Source organism: Bufo gargarizans, chromosome 1, assembly GCF_014858855.1.
Source record: "Bufo gargarizans isolate SCDJY-AF-19 chromosome 1, ASM1485885v1, whole genome shotgun sequence".
In the NCBI taxonomy this organism is placed as follows: domain Eukaryota; kingdom Metazoa; phylum Chordata; class Amphibia; order Anura; family Bufonidae; genus Bufo; species Bufo gargarizans.
Genome location: NC_058080.1, coordinates 265,421,523 through 265,440,634, shown reverse-complemented (window position 1 = coordinate 265,440,634; position 19,112 = coordinate 265,421,523). Strand labels below are relative to the sequence as shown.

Genomic DNA, 19,112 nt, shown 5'->3' with positions numbered 1-19,112 from the left:
CATTTTTTTTTTTTGTTGGCAGATTGGATGAGGACTCATTAATTTCAATGGGTCCGCAGAAAATGCAGACAGCACGCCGTGTGCTGTCCACATCCGTATGTCTGTTCCGTAGCCCTGCAAAAAACATAGAGCACGTCTTATTCTTGTCAGTTTTGCGGACAAGGATAGGCATTGTTACAATGGATCCGCAAATGTCACATTTTTTGCGGATCCACATATGGTCGTGTGAATGTAGCCTTAATGATAGAATATGCTAAATTTTATCACTCTAAACAGAGCGGTCGATAAGCTTTCCTTCACTTTGGCAAGGTTTACTTCACTGCATTCATGCAAGTGGTAACCAAATGCTGTGACAAAAAAATTATGTAAATTATAGATATGCTGCAGATTTTCAAATCCATATTGTAGTTTTTTTTTCTATATATTACATCCATTGATAAGAAATCTGTGTCCAAATCCATAGCATTCAACACAAAGAAATATGATATATTTCATATAATGTTGTACCATGAACGTGGTCTGAGGAGGTGAAAACACTGATCAACCATCCGAGTATTCAGTACAAGAGAGAATGGGTAAATGTGATCTCAAATGTTAAACTTGGTGATGGTGATCATAAGCAGATGGCTAGGCTACAGCAGCTGTTGCTGAAGCGTCAGGTAGCACGCAGAACGGCACAGTTTCTGTGGCAACCGTATGCTGTTAATGAGGCCTGTGCATGAGCCTTACATGTTGTGCGAGCCGTGGCTTGTGAGACCCTGCTGTGTGGTTCGCGGCTCACTTGGCCGCCACCTCTGTAATGTCTGTAGCGCAGAGAGTCAGTGGGAGGAAGCGGAGGCCTGAGGATGTGTGTGTGACAGTAATCTGCTGCCCAGAGCTGCGGAGGGCTTAGAAATGAGCCCAACACTGGTTGGATGAGCCTCAGGCAAGGCTTTTTTTATTTATTTCTTTAACATGCATCAGGCCATGAAACACAGCATGCAAGTCGGTCCTGCCGATGTGACTGACGCCTGCCATGTATGCTGCAGAGGGGCTCAGAGAAAAGGTTTTGGCATTCTGTGAATAACATTATTAATGAGATCATAGTAATGATCTGACAATTTCTGGGATGAGGATTCCCAGCACTGGGTAAAATAACGTTACTTTTCTTTAAGGGAATCAGTCAGTTCCGAAACACCAGAAAACAATGCACTATACACAATAGATGCAAGCATTATATATGGACTAAGCCCTCACTCTGACATGATAACATCTGATCAAAACACATCTGTGCCCACCTACCAGTGCCAAGTTCTGAAACCCCCCCAAACTAGAGTAAGCGGTGTATAGTGTAAGTGACGCCAAGTCCGGTTATATCATTCATACACACCTGCTTTCTGACGCTGTGCTCCAACAAACCAGCAGTAAAATACATTGAGAGGACTCCTGTGCTGACACACATAATAGAGAGGACTCAAGGAGGAGTTCTCTGAATGCATTTTACTGCTGGTTTGTGGGAGCAAGTGAGTATGAAGATAAAAATTACATGATCAGACTCCCCCCAGTTACACTAGTTACCACTTACTCTAGTTTGGGGATGTTTTGGAGCCACCACCACTCAAAAAACCCTACTGTATTTTTTTAAGAGGACCTAGGTTTTTGAGGAGGAAAATAAGAAAAAAAAAAAAATTTTTAACCAAAAGGTGTGCTTTTGGTGGGTTTTGAACTAATGGTGCATGACACTACTATGGGGTATCTGTGGATGGCACTGTTATGGGGGGGGGGGATCTGTGGATGGCACTGTTATGGGGGGGGGGGATCTGTGGATGGCACTGTTATGGGGGGGGATCTGTGGATGGCACTGTTATGGGGGGGATCTGTGGATGGCACTGTTATGGGGGGGGTGATCTGTGGATGGCACTGTTATAGGGGGGGTGATCCGTGGATGGCACTGTTATAGGGGGGGTGATCCGTGGATGGCACTGTTATAGGGGGGGTGATCCGTGGATGGCACTGTTATAGGGGGGTGATCAGTGGATGGCACTGTTATGGGGGGGTGATCTGTGGATGGCACTGTTATAGGGGGGTGATTAGTGGATGGCACTGTTATGGGGGGGTGATCCGTGGATGGCACTGTTATGGGGGGGGGGGGGTGATCCGTGGGTGGCACTGTTATGGGGAGGGGTGATCTGTGGATGGCACTGTTATGGGGGGTGATCTGTGGATGGGACTTATGGGGGGTGATCTGTGGATGGGACTTATGGGGGGTGATCTGTGGATGGGACTTATGGGGGGTGATCTGTGGATGGCACTGTTATGGGGGGGGTGATCTGTGGATGGCACTGTTATGGGGGGGTGATCTGTGGATGGCACTGTTATGGGGGGGGGGGGGTGATCTGTGGATGGCACCGTTATGGGGGGGTGATCTGTGGATGGCACTGTTATGGGGGGGTGATCTGTGGATGGCACTGTTATGGAGGGGGGATCTGTGGATGGCACTGTTATGGAGGGGGGTGATCTGTGGATGGCACTGTTATGGGGGGGTGATCTGTGGATGGCACTGTTATGGGGGGGGGGTGATCTGTGGATGGCACCGTTATGGGGGGGTGATCTGTGGATGGCACTGTTATGGGGGGGTGATCTGTGGATGGCACTGTTATGGAGGGGGGTGATCTGTGGATGGCACTGTTATGGGGGGAAAGGTGATCTGTGGATGGCACTGTTATGGGGGGGGGGGTGATCTGTGGATGGCACTGTTATGGGGGGGGGTGATCTGTGGATGGCACTGTTATGGGGGGGTGATCTGTGGATGGCACTGTTATGGGGGGGTGATCTGTGGATGGCACTGTTATGGGGGGGGGGGGTGATCTGTGGATGGGACTGTTATGGGAGGGTGATCTGTGGATGGCATTGAAGTTCCGATCCCCAGCCCCATCTGTACTACTTACTAAATGTCCTGTAGCAGGCAGAGCAGGGCGGCCGGCCGTAACTCACTGACACCATGTGCCTGCGCCGCCTACTTTATGAATGTAGTAGGCTGCGCAGGCACGTGACGTCAGTGAGTTACGGCCGGCCCCCCGCCCTGCTACAGGACATTTAGTAAGTAATACAGATGGGGCTGGGGATCGGAACTTCAATGAAAGCTATTATAAAAGGTTTAGGCATTAAGGAAGTGAGTGAGCGGCGGGGCTGGAGTACAGTGACCGCACCGCCCCGCCCCGCCGCATTTGCATGACACCGGTCCCTCCAGCTGATGCATCGCAGACTGCGATCTAAAATGGCAGCATTTGCCCCATAAGACGCAGGGGGATTTTCCCCCCCCACTTTTGGGGGGGTGGGGGGGTGGGGAGTGCATCTTATGGGGCGAAAAATACGGTATTAAGGACACTCTCCACATTACTAAACTAACTGTTAGGTCTGGGTGAAGGCGCTCGTCCCCCATGACTCATCCACCCCACACTATCATATGCTCCCCCACATGCTGGGCCCCTCACACAGCAGCTGCTGCTTCTGATGAAAATATCCGGTGTCGGGGGGGGGGAGGAGCAGCCAATGGCAGGCGGCGATGGGGTCGAGCCTCCCTAGTGTCACCCGCGATGCTAGGGAGGCTCGTACCTGTCACCACTTGCCATTGGCTGCCCGCCTTCCCCCTCCCTCCCCAAAACAGGATGTTTTCAGCAGATCAATGGCCGAAAACAGGTTGTTTTTGGTGGCCGATTTGTAATTTGTTTTTAGAGGAGTTTTTGGTTGAAGTTTTCCTGCTTCCCTATTAACGTCTATGGAATCCACAATCAGATTTGCTTGTAAGAAGTAACATGTCGCTTCTCAAGTGTTTTTCAAATCAGCTACCGACAAAGGGCCAGATTTATCATTACTCTGACAGCTTACTCCACTTTCACATATGGCTAAAGTCAGTTTTACCTAAGTCAGATTTATGATCAGCCCTTTAAGACTGTGATAAACTGCTATCGTCAAACCACATTTATCAGTCAGTAAGCGACTTTACAAAAGTCGCACGTCTTTCAGAAAAAGTCGCATGTTCTTTTAAAAAGTCACATACGATAAGCATGGTCCACACTGAAGTGATTTTGCGACTTTTTAAATTGTCGCAATAGTAAATCTGTCTAGAGATTCATTTACATAAGAAAACACGCCCACTTTCAGAAAACTGGCGAGCATAGCGCAGAGCCAATAAAAAGTCACACATTTTTCCGCAGTTTAACCCCTTGAGGACTCTTATTTCACCTTAAGGACTTGGCCATTTTTTGCAAATCTGACCAGTGTCACTTTAAGTGCTCATAACTTTAAAACGCTTTGACTTACCCAGGCCGTTCTGAGATTGTTTTTTCGTCACATATTGTACTTCATGACACTGCTAAAATTGGGTCCAAAAAGTTAATTTTTTTGCATAAAAAAATACAATTTTTACAATTTTTTTTGAAAAATTTGCAAATTTCAAAGTTTCAGTTTCTATACTTCTGTAATACATAGTAATACCCCCAAAAATTGTGATGACTTTACATTCCCCATATGTCTACTTCATGTTTGTAGCATTTTGGGAATGATATTTTATTTTTTGGGGATGTTACAAGGCTTAGAAGTTTAGAAGCAAATTTTGAAATTTTTCAGAAATCTTCAAAATCCCACTTTTTATGGACCAGTTCAGGTTTGAAGTCATATTGTGAGGCTTAGATAATAGAAACCTCCAAAAAATGACCCCATTCTAGAAACTACACCCCTCAAGGTATTCAAAACTGTTTTGTCTAACTTTATTAACCCTTTAGGTCTTCCACAAGAGTTAATGGCAGATTGAGAAACAATTTCAAAATTTCTATTTTTTGGAAAAATTTTCCAATATAATCTATTTTTTCCAGGAGTAAAACAAGGGTTAACTGCCAAACAAAACACTAAATGGGTTGCCCTGATTCTGTAGTTTGCAGAAACACCCCATATGTGGTTGTAAACTACTGTTTGGCCGAACAGGAGCACATAGAAGGAGGGGAACACCATATGGGTTTTGGAAGGCAGATTTTGCAGGACTGGTTTTGTTTATACCATGTCCCATTTGAAGCCCCCTGTTGCACCCCTTGAATAGAAATTCCCAAAAAGTGACTCCATCTAAGAAAGTACACCCCTCAAGGTATTCAAAACTGGGTTTACAAACTTTGTTAACCCTTTAGGTGTTCCACAAGAGTTAATGGCAGACTGAGAAACAATTTCGAAATTTATATTTTTTGGAAAACTTTCCATTTTAACCCTTACTTTATTACTGGAAAAAATGGGTTAACAGCCAAACAAGAAGGGGAACGCCATATGGTTTTTGGAAGGCAGATTTTGCTGGACTGGTTTATTTACACCATGTACCCTTTCAAGCCCCCTGATGCACCCCTAGAGTAGAAACTCCATAAAAGTGACCCCATCTAGGAAACTACGGGATAAGGTGGTTGTTGTTTTGGGACTATTTTAGGGGTAAATATGATTTTTGGTTGCTCTATATTACTCTTTTTTGAGGCAATGTAACAAAAAAAAAATTAATTCTAAAATTGTTTCTACATTCGCTATTTAGTTTTGTGGAACACCTAAAGGGTTAACATAGTTTGTAAAGTAACTTTTGAATACCTTGAGGGGTGTAGTTTCTTAGATGGGGTCACTTTTTTGGAGTTTCTAGTCTAGGCTACATCAGGGGGGCTTCTAATGGGACATGGTGTCCAAAAAAAAACTGTCCATCAAAATCTGCCTTCCAGAAACCGTATGGCGTTCCCTTCGTTCTATGCCCTGCCGTGCGGCTATATAGCCATTTACGACCACATATGAGGTGTTTCTGCAAACTACAGAATCAGGGCCATAAATATTGAGTTTTGTTTGGCTGTTAACCCTTGCTTTATTACCGGCAAAAAGGATTCAAATGGAAATTTTGCCAAAAATGGGTGTTTTGGCAGCGTTTTTATTTAATATTTTTAACACCGTTCATCCGAGGCGTTTGGTCAAAAGTTATTTTTATAGCGACGACGCCCAATATGTATTGCTCTCAGACTTTGGAGACACTAAGCAGGCATCCTAAAACTGCGGCCCTCCAGTTGTTGTAAAACTACAATTCCCACCATGCCCTGCTGATGGTTGTAGGTTGTCTGGGCATGCTGGGAGTTATAGTTTTACAACATCTGGAGGGCCGCAGTTTGAGGATGCCTGCACTAAAACTAATATTTTTTTGGGAAAAAAAAATTGTTTCCATGTCTCCAAAGTCTGAGAGCCATAGTGTTTTATGTTCTCTAGTGAACTGTTGGGGATTATAAAAATTTAGTACTCCATGGAAGTGTGATACTCCCTGAAGCAATCGATAACGCAGAGGCCCGGATGATCGGGGCACGTGTCGCACTGAGTGGTGGTGTCCTTCCGTATCCCCCTCCTGTGACACACTCTGCACTTTTTTTGGGTTCGTCCCTTCTTTCCAGTATGGGGGACCACACCTGGAAAGTGTTGGCCAGGGACGATCCGGGCGCCTCCAGTTCCCGAGGTACTCCGGCCTGCTCTTTCCCGGTCCGAAAAGATCACGGCCTTGAGGACTGCCTCATAGAATTGGAGGAATGTCCCTGTGCTGCCAGCGCTTCGGGATAGTACAAAAGAGTTGTACATGGCAACCTGTACCAAGTAGACCGCAACTTTTTTGTACCATGCCCGGGTTTTGCGCATGGCGTTATATGGCTTGAGGACTTGATCAGAGAGATCAACTCCTCCCATATACCGATTGTAGTCGACGATACAATCGGGCTTGAGGACCGTTGCCGTGGTACCTCGCACAGAGACTGGGGTGGTGCTGTTACCGTGGATTGTGGACAGCATAAGGACATCCCTCTTGTCCTTATACCTGACCAGCAACAGGTTTCCACTGGTAAGTGCACGGGTGTCACCCCTGGGGATAGGTACCTGGAGGGGGTAGGCAGGGAGGCCGCGTTGATTTTTCCGCACGGTCCCACAAGCGAACGTGGATCTGGCGGCAAGGGACCTGAACAAGGGAATGCTGGTATAAAAGTTATCCACGTACAAGTGGTAACCATTATCCAGCAGTGGGTACATAAGGTCCCACACGAGTTTCCCGCTAACACCCAGAGTGGGGGGACATTCTGGGGGTTGAATACGGGAATCTCGCCCCTCGTACACACAAAATTTGTAAGTGTACCCTGAGGTACTCTCACAAATTTTGTATAGCTTCACGCCATACCTCGCCCGCTTTGTGGGAATATATTGGCGGAAACTGAGTCTCCCCTTGAACGCAACGAGAGACTCATCAACTGCAACCTCCCTTCCAGGTACGTAGGCCTCCATGAATTTGGCCCCAAAGTGATCGATGACCGGCCGTATCTTATACAGCCGGTCATAGGCAGGATCACCTCGGGGTGGACATGCTGCATTATCGGAATAATGCAGACATTTCCGGATGGCCTCAAACCGGGGACGTGTCATGACCATACTGTACAGTGGGGTCTGGTATAGGACGTCCCCACTCCCGTATTGCCTGACACTGGGTTTTTGGACTAGACCCATATGCAGCACGAGGCCCCAAAATGTCCTCATCTCGGCTGCACTGACCGGCGTCCAGCCACCGGGTCTAGCCAAAAATGAGCCTGGGTTTTGAGCGACGAACTGTTGGGCGTACAGATTCGTCTGCTCCACCATCAGATTCACCAGTGGGTTACTGAAAAAAAAACTAAAAGAGTCTATTTCAGTAAACCCCACTGTGGGAATCTGGATTCCAGGATTGCCAGCAAAATCCGGAATCTCAGGCTCAAAGTCCACTGGGGGACACCAGCTAAGTTCATCGGCAGGGGGCTCTGGTGAACTTATTTGGTGGGCCGGGAAACCAGTACGAACCCCAGGGCGGCTCGTACTTGGGTGGGCCACAGGATCCCTAGAATGTGGGGCCCCTGGCTCCGCCTGGCGGCGTCTCCGCCGCCTTGGTGGCTCATCGTCATCCGATGATGATGAGGAGGATGCGGATGATAAAAGGAATGTGGGGTCATCCTCATCCTCACTGGGGCTCTCAGAGTCGGAGGCAATCTGGGCATATGCCTCCTCGGCCGAGAACATCCGGCGGGCCATGGGTGTGTGTGCGTGTGTGGAAAACTTTATTATATGTGCGTGTGTGTGGGGGCAACGGGTGTTCGCGTACTAAAAAAAGGCAAAAAAAAAAGGGCAAGTGTTAGGAAAAAAAAAAAGTTCAAACTTGTTGATCAGCGGTACAACGCTGATCAGCGGTGGGGTGGTGGGGCGGGCGATGTGCTAACAGTGGACGGACGCTAAAAAGTGCCGACCAGTCAGCGCACGCAGAAAAAAAAAAAACTGTGGTGGTAAGGGGGCTGGTGGTGAGGGGGGGGGGGGCTGGTGGTGGTGGGGGGCTGGTAGGGGGGGGGCAAGTGGCAGGGGGGGGGTCTGGGGTCTGATAGATGGATCAATTTTGAATAAAAGTGCTTTTTTTTTTTTTTCCTAACTAACTTTTCCCTTCTTTCCCTGCCTAACAGTGCCTCTCCCTCACTGACACTAACCTACCTGGGTGGCGATGGGTGCAGGATGGTGATGGATGCCGATTAGGGGGACACAGGAGCTGGTGCTGGACGATGCTGCCGGGTGCTTGTGCAGAACAGGAAGAGGAGGGGAGAGAGGAGCGCAGGAAGTTTGAATCTCGCGCCTCTCTCCCCTGCACCAATCAGCACCCTGGACAGCAGTGTTCAGCACCAGGGCCAGCACCGCCTCTGCAAATCTTCGCACTGTGATTGGTGGTGTGTAATCACGCCACCGATCACAGTGTTTTTCCGGTTCATCGGGTCACAGGACACCCGAATGGACCGGATACGCAGAAAACCGCAGGTCTGAATTGACCTGCGGTTTTCTGCGATCGCCGATACGGGGGGGGTCAAATGACCCCCCCCCTGCGTTGTTACGGGATGCCGGCTGAATGATTTCGGCCTGCATCCCGTTCCGATTAACCCCCGCGGCGCCGGAATCTCGATTTAAAGTTAGGACGTACCGGTACGCCCTGAGTCCTTAAGGACTCGGGAAATAGGGCGTACCGGTACGCCCTGCGTCCTGAAGGGGTTAAGCGATTGGGCAAAAATTCTCGACTTTTTCACTCCATTATTCTGACTTGAGCTAATGATAAATCTGGCCCAAAGACTCTACCATTTTACACTGTGTGCACAAGGTGGTAGTTTTTTTTATTTATTTTTTTACATTAAAGTCAATTGCAGATTTTAGCCGAGAACATATCCTCAGAGTATGGCTTTTTGTCCACTATGCCCCTGAAAATGGCACCTGAAAGAGGAGAATCTGAGTGGCCTCCATTGAAATGTACAGTATCCAAGCTAGTTTCCTGCTCCTCCAGGAGCTGCACAGCCACAGATGAAAGGTAGATGTGACGCTGGGCATGATGAGCCTCTACTACTGCATGCTGGGTGGGAAAGTTGCTGAGGTAACCACCTAATGCCTGGCAAGTATCGTGCACAAGTCCACTTAATTAGAATAGGACATGTGCATGATAATCGTGTTAAATGTGGCTCATGACCATCTGTCAGTGCCAAATGTGGCTCTCAGGATACAAAAGGTTGGGGACCACTGACTCAGGGTAGGCTCCTCAGCAGCAATATACATCGGGGGAAAAAAACTATGTGTATTTGCTGTGGAAGTCCAAGGCTTATATCAAAATGCAGACAGCTATTTTATTTTCCAAGCACTGTGCAATGTAGGCAGAAATGTTATACCATTCATGCAGAACAAACAAGTCCTGCCAAGCATACATCACAAGTTTTTGCAGAGTCACTGGCTTGCTGCCACATCTGCAAGTTCCTACACATTATGTCTGCAGGGATATTTCATTTATGCTATTGCTTCATTGTTTGAGACAGGAATACTTTGTGCTTTACGTTCACAAACAACCTCCAGGAGATTGGCAATCTGTGTCTTCCTCTAGAACAGCAAATGACGTGAATGCTCCCTACAACTAAAATTTTAGCATTGGCTCAACTGTGCATAGCATAATGGCTGAGTAGGAGAACAGACTTAAGACATTGTGATTGTGGACTTTCCAAAAAACTGACAATTAGTGGGGGAGCAGAACTTAGAAATAGTAGGTCCATGCTGAGGGAGAACAATTCTGCAAAGGCAAAAAATATACCTTCACCCAGAAGTGGGTTGCTTCACAAGTTAAGTAGTGGATAATTGGGCTGAGTTCACACGGGCGAGATTTCCGTGCAGGTGCAATGCGGGAGGTGAACGCATTGCACCCGCACTGAATCCAGACCCATTCATTTCTATGGGGCTGTGCACATGAGCGGTGATTTTCATGCATCACTTATGCGTTGCATGAAAATTGCAGCATGTTCTATATTGTGCGTTTATCACGCAACGCAAGCCCCACAGACGTGAATGGGGCTGAGTGAAAATCGCAAGCAAGTGCGGGTGCGGTGCGATTTTCACGCACGGTTGTAGGAGACGATCAGGATGGAGACCCGATCATTATTATTTTCCCTTATAACATGGTTATAAGGGAAAATAATAGCATTCTGAATACAGAGTGCATAGTACAATAGGGCTGGAGGGGTTAAAAAAAAAATATATAAAAAAATAATTTAATTCACCTTAATCCACTTGCTCGCGCAGCCGGCATCTCTTCGGTCTTCTTCTTTGCTGTGTACAGGAAAAGGACCTGTGGTGACGTCACTCCCGTCATCACATAGTCCATCACATGATCCATCACCATGGTAAAAGATCATGTGATGGACCATGTGATGAGCGCAGTGACATCACCACTGGTCCTTTTCCTGCACAGTAGACAGACAGAAGAGATGCCGGGCTGCGTGAGCAAGTGGATTAAGGCGAGTTAAATTTTATTTTATTTTTTTTAACCCCTCCAGCGCTATTGTACTATGCATTCTGTATTAAGAATGCTGTTATTTTCCCTTATAACCATGTTATAAGGGAAAATAATACAATCTACACAACCCCAATCCCGAACTTCTGTGAAGAAGTTCGGGTTTGGGTACCAAACATGCCGATCTTTCCCACGCGCGTGCAAAACGCATTACAATGTTTTGCACTCGCGCGGAAAAATCGTGCATGTTCCCGCAACGCATCCACACCTTTTCCTGCAACGCCCGTGTGAACCCAGCCTTAGGGTTGGACTGGCCTACCAGAGAACCACAGGATCCTCTAGTGGGCTGTGATTCTGACATGTAAGGAAGTACATTTTTAACATGTCCGTTTATGATATAATTACAACATTAACCTTTACACAAGCACTCCATTTTTGAAAGACCAAATCATTGTATCCATGTCTGACTAGATCCTTCTTCCCCCCAATCATGATAGGTTGACACATGGACACAACTACAAGTATGTAACCACGTCCTACAAGTAAAGGGTTTCTCTTGTTTATGTTGGGGAATGGTGTCTTTTTACATGCAAACATCGACTTGTATTATGTCAAAATCAATGTGACAGCCGCATTTCGTTGGATTCACGTTGCTGTTCATATGGCCACAGGTTTAAAATCCAGGGCAAGAAGTGGCATATCCACTGAGGATTTTCCTGTGGGTGTGCACCTAAATATGCACGAGTTACAAGAAGATTTGCACAGATTTTGCTGCGGATCCACAGAATGAATTTACAAGTTGTGGATTTAAATTCTGCATTGCTGGTCTATTTGTGCTGCAGATTATTTTTTTTGCAGGGACAAGATCTCATCCACTTCGCTAGTACTGTAAAATTCGGCAAATCTGCCGCAAGCCAATCAGTGGCTGCAAATCCACAGCGTTTCAGCACTCTGTATGTAACCCCAGTGTTCACAAAATGGCAAAATGAAAATAATGTAATATACTCAACTCTAAGGCCTCTTTCACACGAGAGTGACAGATTAGGTCCGGATGCGTTCAGTCAGTTTTGACTGCGATTGCGTTCAGTTGTTCAGTTTTTTCCATGCGGGTGCAATGCGTTTTTTTTTTCACGCGCGTGATGCTGAAGGTTTACAAACAACATCTCTTAGCAACCATCAGTGAAAAACGCATTGCATCTGCTTGCAGATCCAATGCGTTTTTCATGCAGCCCCATTCACTTCTATGGAGCCAGGACTGTTTAAAAAAACGCACAATATAGAACATTCTGCGATTTTCACGCAATGCAGAACGGATGCGTGAAAAACAATGCTCATGTAGCTGGCCATACATCTATAAGTCAGTAGGCTATATCCCCAAGAACAAAAGGATTAGACATGTTGAAATCCAACTACCTGATCCGTATCTATCCTGATATACTGTATGTTATACAGTAAGAGTGTTAAGAGTAGGGAGGCCCCTATACACATTAGATGGTTGACGAATACTTATCTAATGTGTTTTTCCAGTTTAAGGGAATTAATTGGGGCCTGATGAGATTGACAGTTGCCAATCGGAGAGTCTACTCTGTAAAGTAGGAGATTCACCTTTCAAGACAAGTTATTCCTGAATTTCCACCTCATCTTGCCCAACAATCTCCAAACATGTCTGCAGACAGGAACAAACAAGTAGGCAAATTTAGGTCACTGTTTTCGTTGGCACAAATGTATCTTTATAAACTTCTAATCTAAGAAGATTAAGTGAACTTTCATCGTTTGCTATCATATTGTCCTTAGAGCACTTTACTTCAAAACACGACCTATAATGTCATGAGATAGTGCTGATAACAATAGTGACAATTCCTCTTACACAAACAGCTGTGCAGTGGTGATGGATACAGGGTAGCTAACATCTGGAACTCTTCTGACTAGACATTCAAGTCATAAAAAACTGGACAATTATACAGGAAGATTGTGCAAAGATTAGAATTGGGTTTAGTTGAAATAAGGCCTCATGTTCACGAACAGTGCCCATAGCCTGCTACCAACCATGCATTACAACATATATACTGTATAAATAATGTATGTAATCATCATTCATTCCAAGAGTGCTCAATAGGGTTTTTGGTGAAGTGAAACTGGTTAAAGGGGTACGCCGGTTAGAACAAGTTATCCCATATCACTGGATAGGAGATAACTGTTATATTGATGAAGGTCCAAGCTCTGTGACCCACACTAATCTTGACAATAGGGGATCTGTGTCCCACATTTGGATGGAGTGCTGGTCGAGCCTGCGGATACAGCTAAAGGCACAAACAGGGGGCTCCATGAAATATATACCTAGAGTCTAGCTAGCTATGATTCACCATAGCCTATCTTCGGCTTGCTCATAGGTGCTTTTTCACAAGAAAGGGAGAAGAGGCCCCTGTGTAGCCCCCCATTAATCTTACAGATGCCAGGCTCTAATACCATTTGCCAGGCATCTGTGCTGATCTGAATCAGAGGGGGTGATGTCAGTATCGTCCCACCACACTGCACATATATACCATAACAGTAGTGGGTGGAGGAGACGATAACTGCCATTTCTTTAATTCAGATCACTATCTGCCTGTGAAAAAACAAGATATTATCCCACCGTTGTTCTCAAATTAATCTAATAAAGTAGTTTTTCTTTTATTTTTTAATTGTCTAATCATGCAGCGATTGCTAAATTATACCTAGATGAAAACAGAGCCTGACAAAATTGTTCTCTGCAGTAATATCACTCACAATTTTGCCTGAGAACACTGCCATGAATAAAGAATGGTATCAAAACCTCCTCCAAGAGCAACGTCTCCCAATGTTTCAGGAGCAAATTGGTGATTAAACAATGCTTTTTCTTCAGCTTGATGGAGCAACAAGTTCCAAGGCAAAAGTGGCTCGATGAACGAAACATTGAAATTTTGTTTTTGTGTCCAGGAAACTCTCCAGAATTCATAACCACTTAGAACCTGTGGTCAATCCTCACATAGTAGGCGGACAAACGAAAAACACTGAAATTGCGATAAACTCCACTCACTGAAGAGGCAAGAATGGGTTTGGCCCAGAAGCTTATATCCAGAATGCCACAGAGAATTGCAGAAGTTTTAAAAGAGAAGGGCCAACACTCTTGCGCCTCTTTCACACGAACAATACGGATTGGCTCTGGATGCGTTCAGTGAAACTCGCACCATTTTGCAAGCAAGTTCAGTCAGTTTTCTCTGCGACTGCGTTCAGTTTTTTCCGCACGGGTGCAATGTGTTTTTTTATGTGTTTTTCACGCGCGTGATAAAAAACTTAAGGTTTACAAACAACATCTCCTAGCAACCATCAGTGAAAAACGTTTCACTGAAGCCCCATTCACTTCTATGGGGTCAGGGCTGCGTGAAAAACGCTTTCTATAGAACATGCTGCGTTTTGCGAACTGATGCATGAAAAAAAAAGCTTATGTACAAAGACCTATAGAAATTAATGGGTCAGAATTCAGTGCGGGTGCTATGCATTCACGTCACGCATTGCACCCGCGTGGAAAACTCCCTCGTGTGAAAGGGGCCTTAGTGCTCAATGAAACATCTAAAAGAAAAATCTAAATTTGTATCAGTCTCAAAACTTTTGGTCATGAATGCATTCCACTGCTCGAGATTCCAATAGGGTTTTACACAACACCAATGGTCTTCCATAAAAATATAATCTACACTCGTAAAAAATATAAATAACGAGCCCAGATAAAAAAATTACAGGGCTTCTAACTGGCTTCAGCAACCTACGAGAGTGAAGGATCTACAGTCTCAGCTGCAACATCTGTGGGCAAATGTGCCGCAGGATACCATACAGAACCTATATGCCGCCATGACTTACAATGCAGGGTAGAGGCGGCCCAACAGGGTACTAGAGCTTCCTTTCAATTTTATAGTTTTCCCTAATAAACTTATCTTTTGGCTCTAAAATTGTAATCACTTATATATATATATCATCATTACATTCACACATAGAAAGTTTCATTTAATTCCATTCCAATAATTAATTAGCCGGATTTGTGCGAGGGGAGGCGGGGTCACCTGCATAAAATACCTGCAGGATCCTCAACAGAACAACGACTGGGTGTCTCGCGTCACTACCGGTTCGTCCAAGGCACTGGGGATTGCAGTAGATTTGAGCGCAGCCAGAACAGCGGCACTTCAGGTAGTCACGCAAGGTGATCCTGTAGCGGTACGGTATCCTGTATACATTGAACGTTAGCATATTGGCACTCCAATAGGACAAGAACGTGGGATCTTCATATAGGGTTCACCTTGGTATTACGGAAGCTCGTCTACGTTAGGATCCGAGGGCAGGTATAGTTGTTTCTTGGTTAGTTACTGGCCTTCACCAGTTGGGGTCTCACTAAGTCACACGGCGATGGGTCTATTGGGTTAGAATTGGATCAACTTAATCAGTTACCCTACCATCCTGTCACGACTTACAGGATAAAATTTCGATACACTTATTCATATTAACTACGTTTGATTTAGGGTAATTGTACATTATAGCAGAGTTAATCAACTCATGGTATATTCTGAAGCATTTCCATGTCTATCACGTATACAGACTCGAATTTAAATCCTGTCACGACTACAGGTTGCATAATAATGGCTGTCATGTCTACAATCTGATATAAGTCCTGTCACCTCTACAGGCCAAATTTGTCACATCTGTCACGACTACAGACTCATTTAAGTCCTGACACGTCTACAGGCATGGGTGCTCCAATCTGTCACGACTACAGATACGATTCAAGTCCTGTCACGACATCAGGCTCATACTAACTGGTCCGCCAGACCAGTTTAGCCAGAGAAGGAAGGGGGGGTTGCCCCCTATGTCAGGCCACGGTAGTATCTCACCGCCGCATGTCATGTGCAACACGTGTGTTGGTGGTGAAGCAGTAGTTGGTTCATCACGCACCATCAGTTGGATTGCAGTAACACTTGAGTGCTATACTGGTGTTGGGCAGCATGTAACCATGATCTACACCCAACTATTATAATTCTAATTGTAATTCTCTTACTAGTTATGTCTCGGGAGTTCGCCGAGGACCAATCCTCATCCAGCGGAAGCATGGATTTGCAATCATCCCATCACTGAGATCATGGACTGTTCCCAAGATAACGGCCGAACTATTGCGGAGAGGGATTCCGTAACCAGCTTCGGCTAGGAAAGCGGAACTTTTCCATCTCCTCTGCGAAAACATGGCTGCTTCAAATCAGGAACCCTTCGGTTTGGATACGATCGAGTCATCAATCACCCAGTTACATGTGGTCATTAATACCATGGCATCTTCCATGGCAGGTTTCCAGGCTAGGCTGGAGACAGTTGAAGCCAGCTCAGCGGTATCTGGCCTTGCATCTCAGAGACCAGCCGCATCTACCAGTAAGCAGTCCAATGTTTTTGGTGGGTCTGGTTCTACTCCATCTATTGCACCTTCTCATTTTATCCCAGCAAATATTCGTCAGGATATCATCAAAGGCAAAGACGTAAATCTAGCATCATTACTTATAGCAGCACATGAAGCCCCAGATAACAAAACCATTACATGTGGGGAGGTATCAGTGGATGTAAGACTGGATAGGAAACTCAGCATAGCAGAATTCGTCCTGGCATTTAGCCTTTATCGCGCCGTTATTTGCACTGTGAGCCCGCATAGAAGGGAAGAATTGGACCTATACTTGTATAAGGTGGTAGAGTTAGGTCAAAAGTATGGTGGAACAGCTTTCTATGACTACCACCGTTCATTTTCAGCCAAAGCTGCAGCCGCGCTTGCGCAATTTCAACATACGATTGATTGGTCGAACCTCAATACTGAACTGTTCTGTTAACATTTGCAGGGCTCAAAGCACAGTCATGTACAGTGTGTAATTCATATTCTCATACGGCAGAATGGTGTTCCAATATTAATAACCCCACAGAAACAAAACCCAAGAGTTCCCCCGCCCCTTCAACTAGCAGAACCACGTCGGTTTTAGACAAGCTGAGTCGGCCAATCAAATACTTAGGCAAATCACAAATTTGCAATAATTTCAATTATGCGGCTTGTCATTATAGCCAATGCAGGTTGTTACATTTGTGTGCAATATGTTTCAGGGTCCATCCTCTTAACACACGACCACAAAAAGGTAACAACCCCGCATGACTAAGCATAGTTAACATAGATCTCTTGAGCATATTATTGGACGGCCACCCGGAGCCTGCCCGCGTCCAATATGTACTCAAAAGTCTAGCTGAAGGTTTTCACACAGGTCTGCTGGCCCTCCCACAGTCAAATTATGAGTGCAAAATTTATTAATCAGCAGTCAAAGATCCCGAGGCAATATCTCAGCTGGTACAGTCAGAATTAGACAGAGGCTACATGATTGGACCAGCCTCGCAACCTCCATATGACAATTGGAGAGTGAACCCTGTAGAAGGTGTAACCGGGGCAAATTCAATAATTAAAAAAAAAGATTAATCTACGACTTGTCAGCCCACATTCATTACAAATCCCAAGTTTAAATTCACTTATTTCATCTACAGAATTTACCATGAAATATACATCTATTGATGAAGCCATACAGGTCATACTTAGTCTCGGGCAAGGCATTTGGCTGGCAAAGCCGGACATAACAGACACTTTTTAAACTACTCCCAATTCAACCCGAATTGTGGCGGTGGCATGGCATTAAGTGGCTGGGGCACTATTATTTTGCAAACAAACTCACATTTGGTTCAAAGTCCAGCCCTTGGATCTTTGACCAATTCGCCAGCATCCTTCCTTGGGTTCTGGGAAATACCTTTCGTGTCAACCATGTAATCCACTACCTAGATGACTTCCTACTAATAGAACCCCCAACAGTAGTTCCCCAGGATTTACAAGTATTACAGACAGTCTTTGAAGATCTCGGTGTGCCTGTAGCTCCTCATACGTTGGAGGGTCCTAGTACTTCGATCACCTTTCTCGGAATTAGTCTCGACACTGTTAATATGCAAGCCACTCTTCCACAGGATTAGGGAGGTGGTGCATAGTTTCACTCAGGTTAGAGTTACAACCAAGGCAGAGCTATAATCTCTCTTAGGTACGTTGAATTTTCCAACTGCGCATTATTCCCCAGGGGAGATCTTTCATTTCCAGACTTCTCAATCTGCTTCCCCAAGCTCAGGAGCAGGGAAGTACGGTGCATCTAGACCTAGAGGCTTTGGCCGATCTGGATATGTGGGATAGATTCCTGTCTCAATGGAATGGAGTCTCCTTTTTCGTTCCAGTTGTGACTAATCTTTCCCTCATAGTCCACACTGACGCCTCATCCTCGGTTGGGTTCGCAGCCATTGGTTTGCAGGTGCCTGGCCAAAGGAGGTCAGGCAAGTGCCAGGGTTCACTCAGTGTTCATTGCTGTTTGAGATTTACCCTATTGTGGGGGCCGCACAAGTATGGGGAGAACAGTAGGGGGATCAGACAGTGCTATTCCTGACCGATAATCTAGCTGTGTCTGAAATTTTGATGAAGGGGAGGTCGAGTTCCAGACACATTATGTCATACCTTAGGTGGTTTGTCTAGCTCTCATTGCAGCACAATTTCCACTTTATCTGTTCTCATATCAGCGGGCAACGCAACACCACAGCAGACGCTTTCTCCAGACTCATTTTCAAACGCTTTTCAGGTATTTCCGGGGGAAGATCGGGTTCCGTCAGCAACTCCCCACTATAATCAGTTAACAATGGTCTAGATATATATCCTGCTACAGCCAGGTCCTTGATGACCCAATCCCTGTCCAGGAATACTCTCAGAATATACAAGACTGCATGGACCTTATTTAACAGCTTTAAAGTTTCACACCCACCAGCAGGAGAAGGGCCCATTACTTACCGTATTTTTCGCCGTATAAGACGCACCGGCATATAAGACGCACCTAGGTTTTTGGGGAGGAAAATAAGAAAAAAAAAAATTTTGAACCAAAAGGTGCGCTTTTGAACTAATTGTGGTCTGTGGGTGATGCACTGTTATGGAGGATCTGTGGATGACACACTGTTATGGGGGATCTGTTGTTCTGGGGGATCTGTGGGTGACGCACTGTTCTGGGGGATCTGTGGGTGACGCACTGTTCTGGGGGATCTGTGGGTGACGCACTGTTCTGGGGGATCTGTGGGTGACGCACTGTTATGGGGGATCTGTGGGTGACGCACTGTTATGGGGGATCTGTGGGTGACGCACTGTTATGGGGGATCTGTGGGTGACGGACTGTTATGGGGG

At 45.7% G+C, this 19,112-nt stretch overlaps 2 protein-coding genes across 6 annotated transcripts in view; one reads left to right on the top strand and one right to left on the bottom strand.

Moving 5' to 3' along the window:
- The window catches only part of LOC122944502, a 35,305-nt gene extending 18,064 nt beyond the window's left edge, over positions 1-17,241 (top strand). The window contains exon 2 of the mRNA XM_044302854.1: positions 15,903-17,241. Within this exon, the coding sequence (XP_044158789.1) occupies positions 16,081-16,707 (627 nt within the window). The 5' untranslated portion in view covers positions 15,903-16,080 and the 3' untranslated portion in view covers positions 16,708-17,241. The remainder of the gene's footprint in view (positions 1-15,902) is intronic.
- The window catches only part of FAM13A (family with sequence similarity 13 member A), a 246,196-nt gene that overhangs the window by 103,545 nt on the left and 123,539 nt on the right, over positions 1-19,112 (bottom strand). The window lies entirely within an intron of this gene.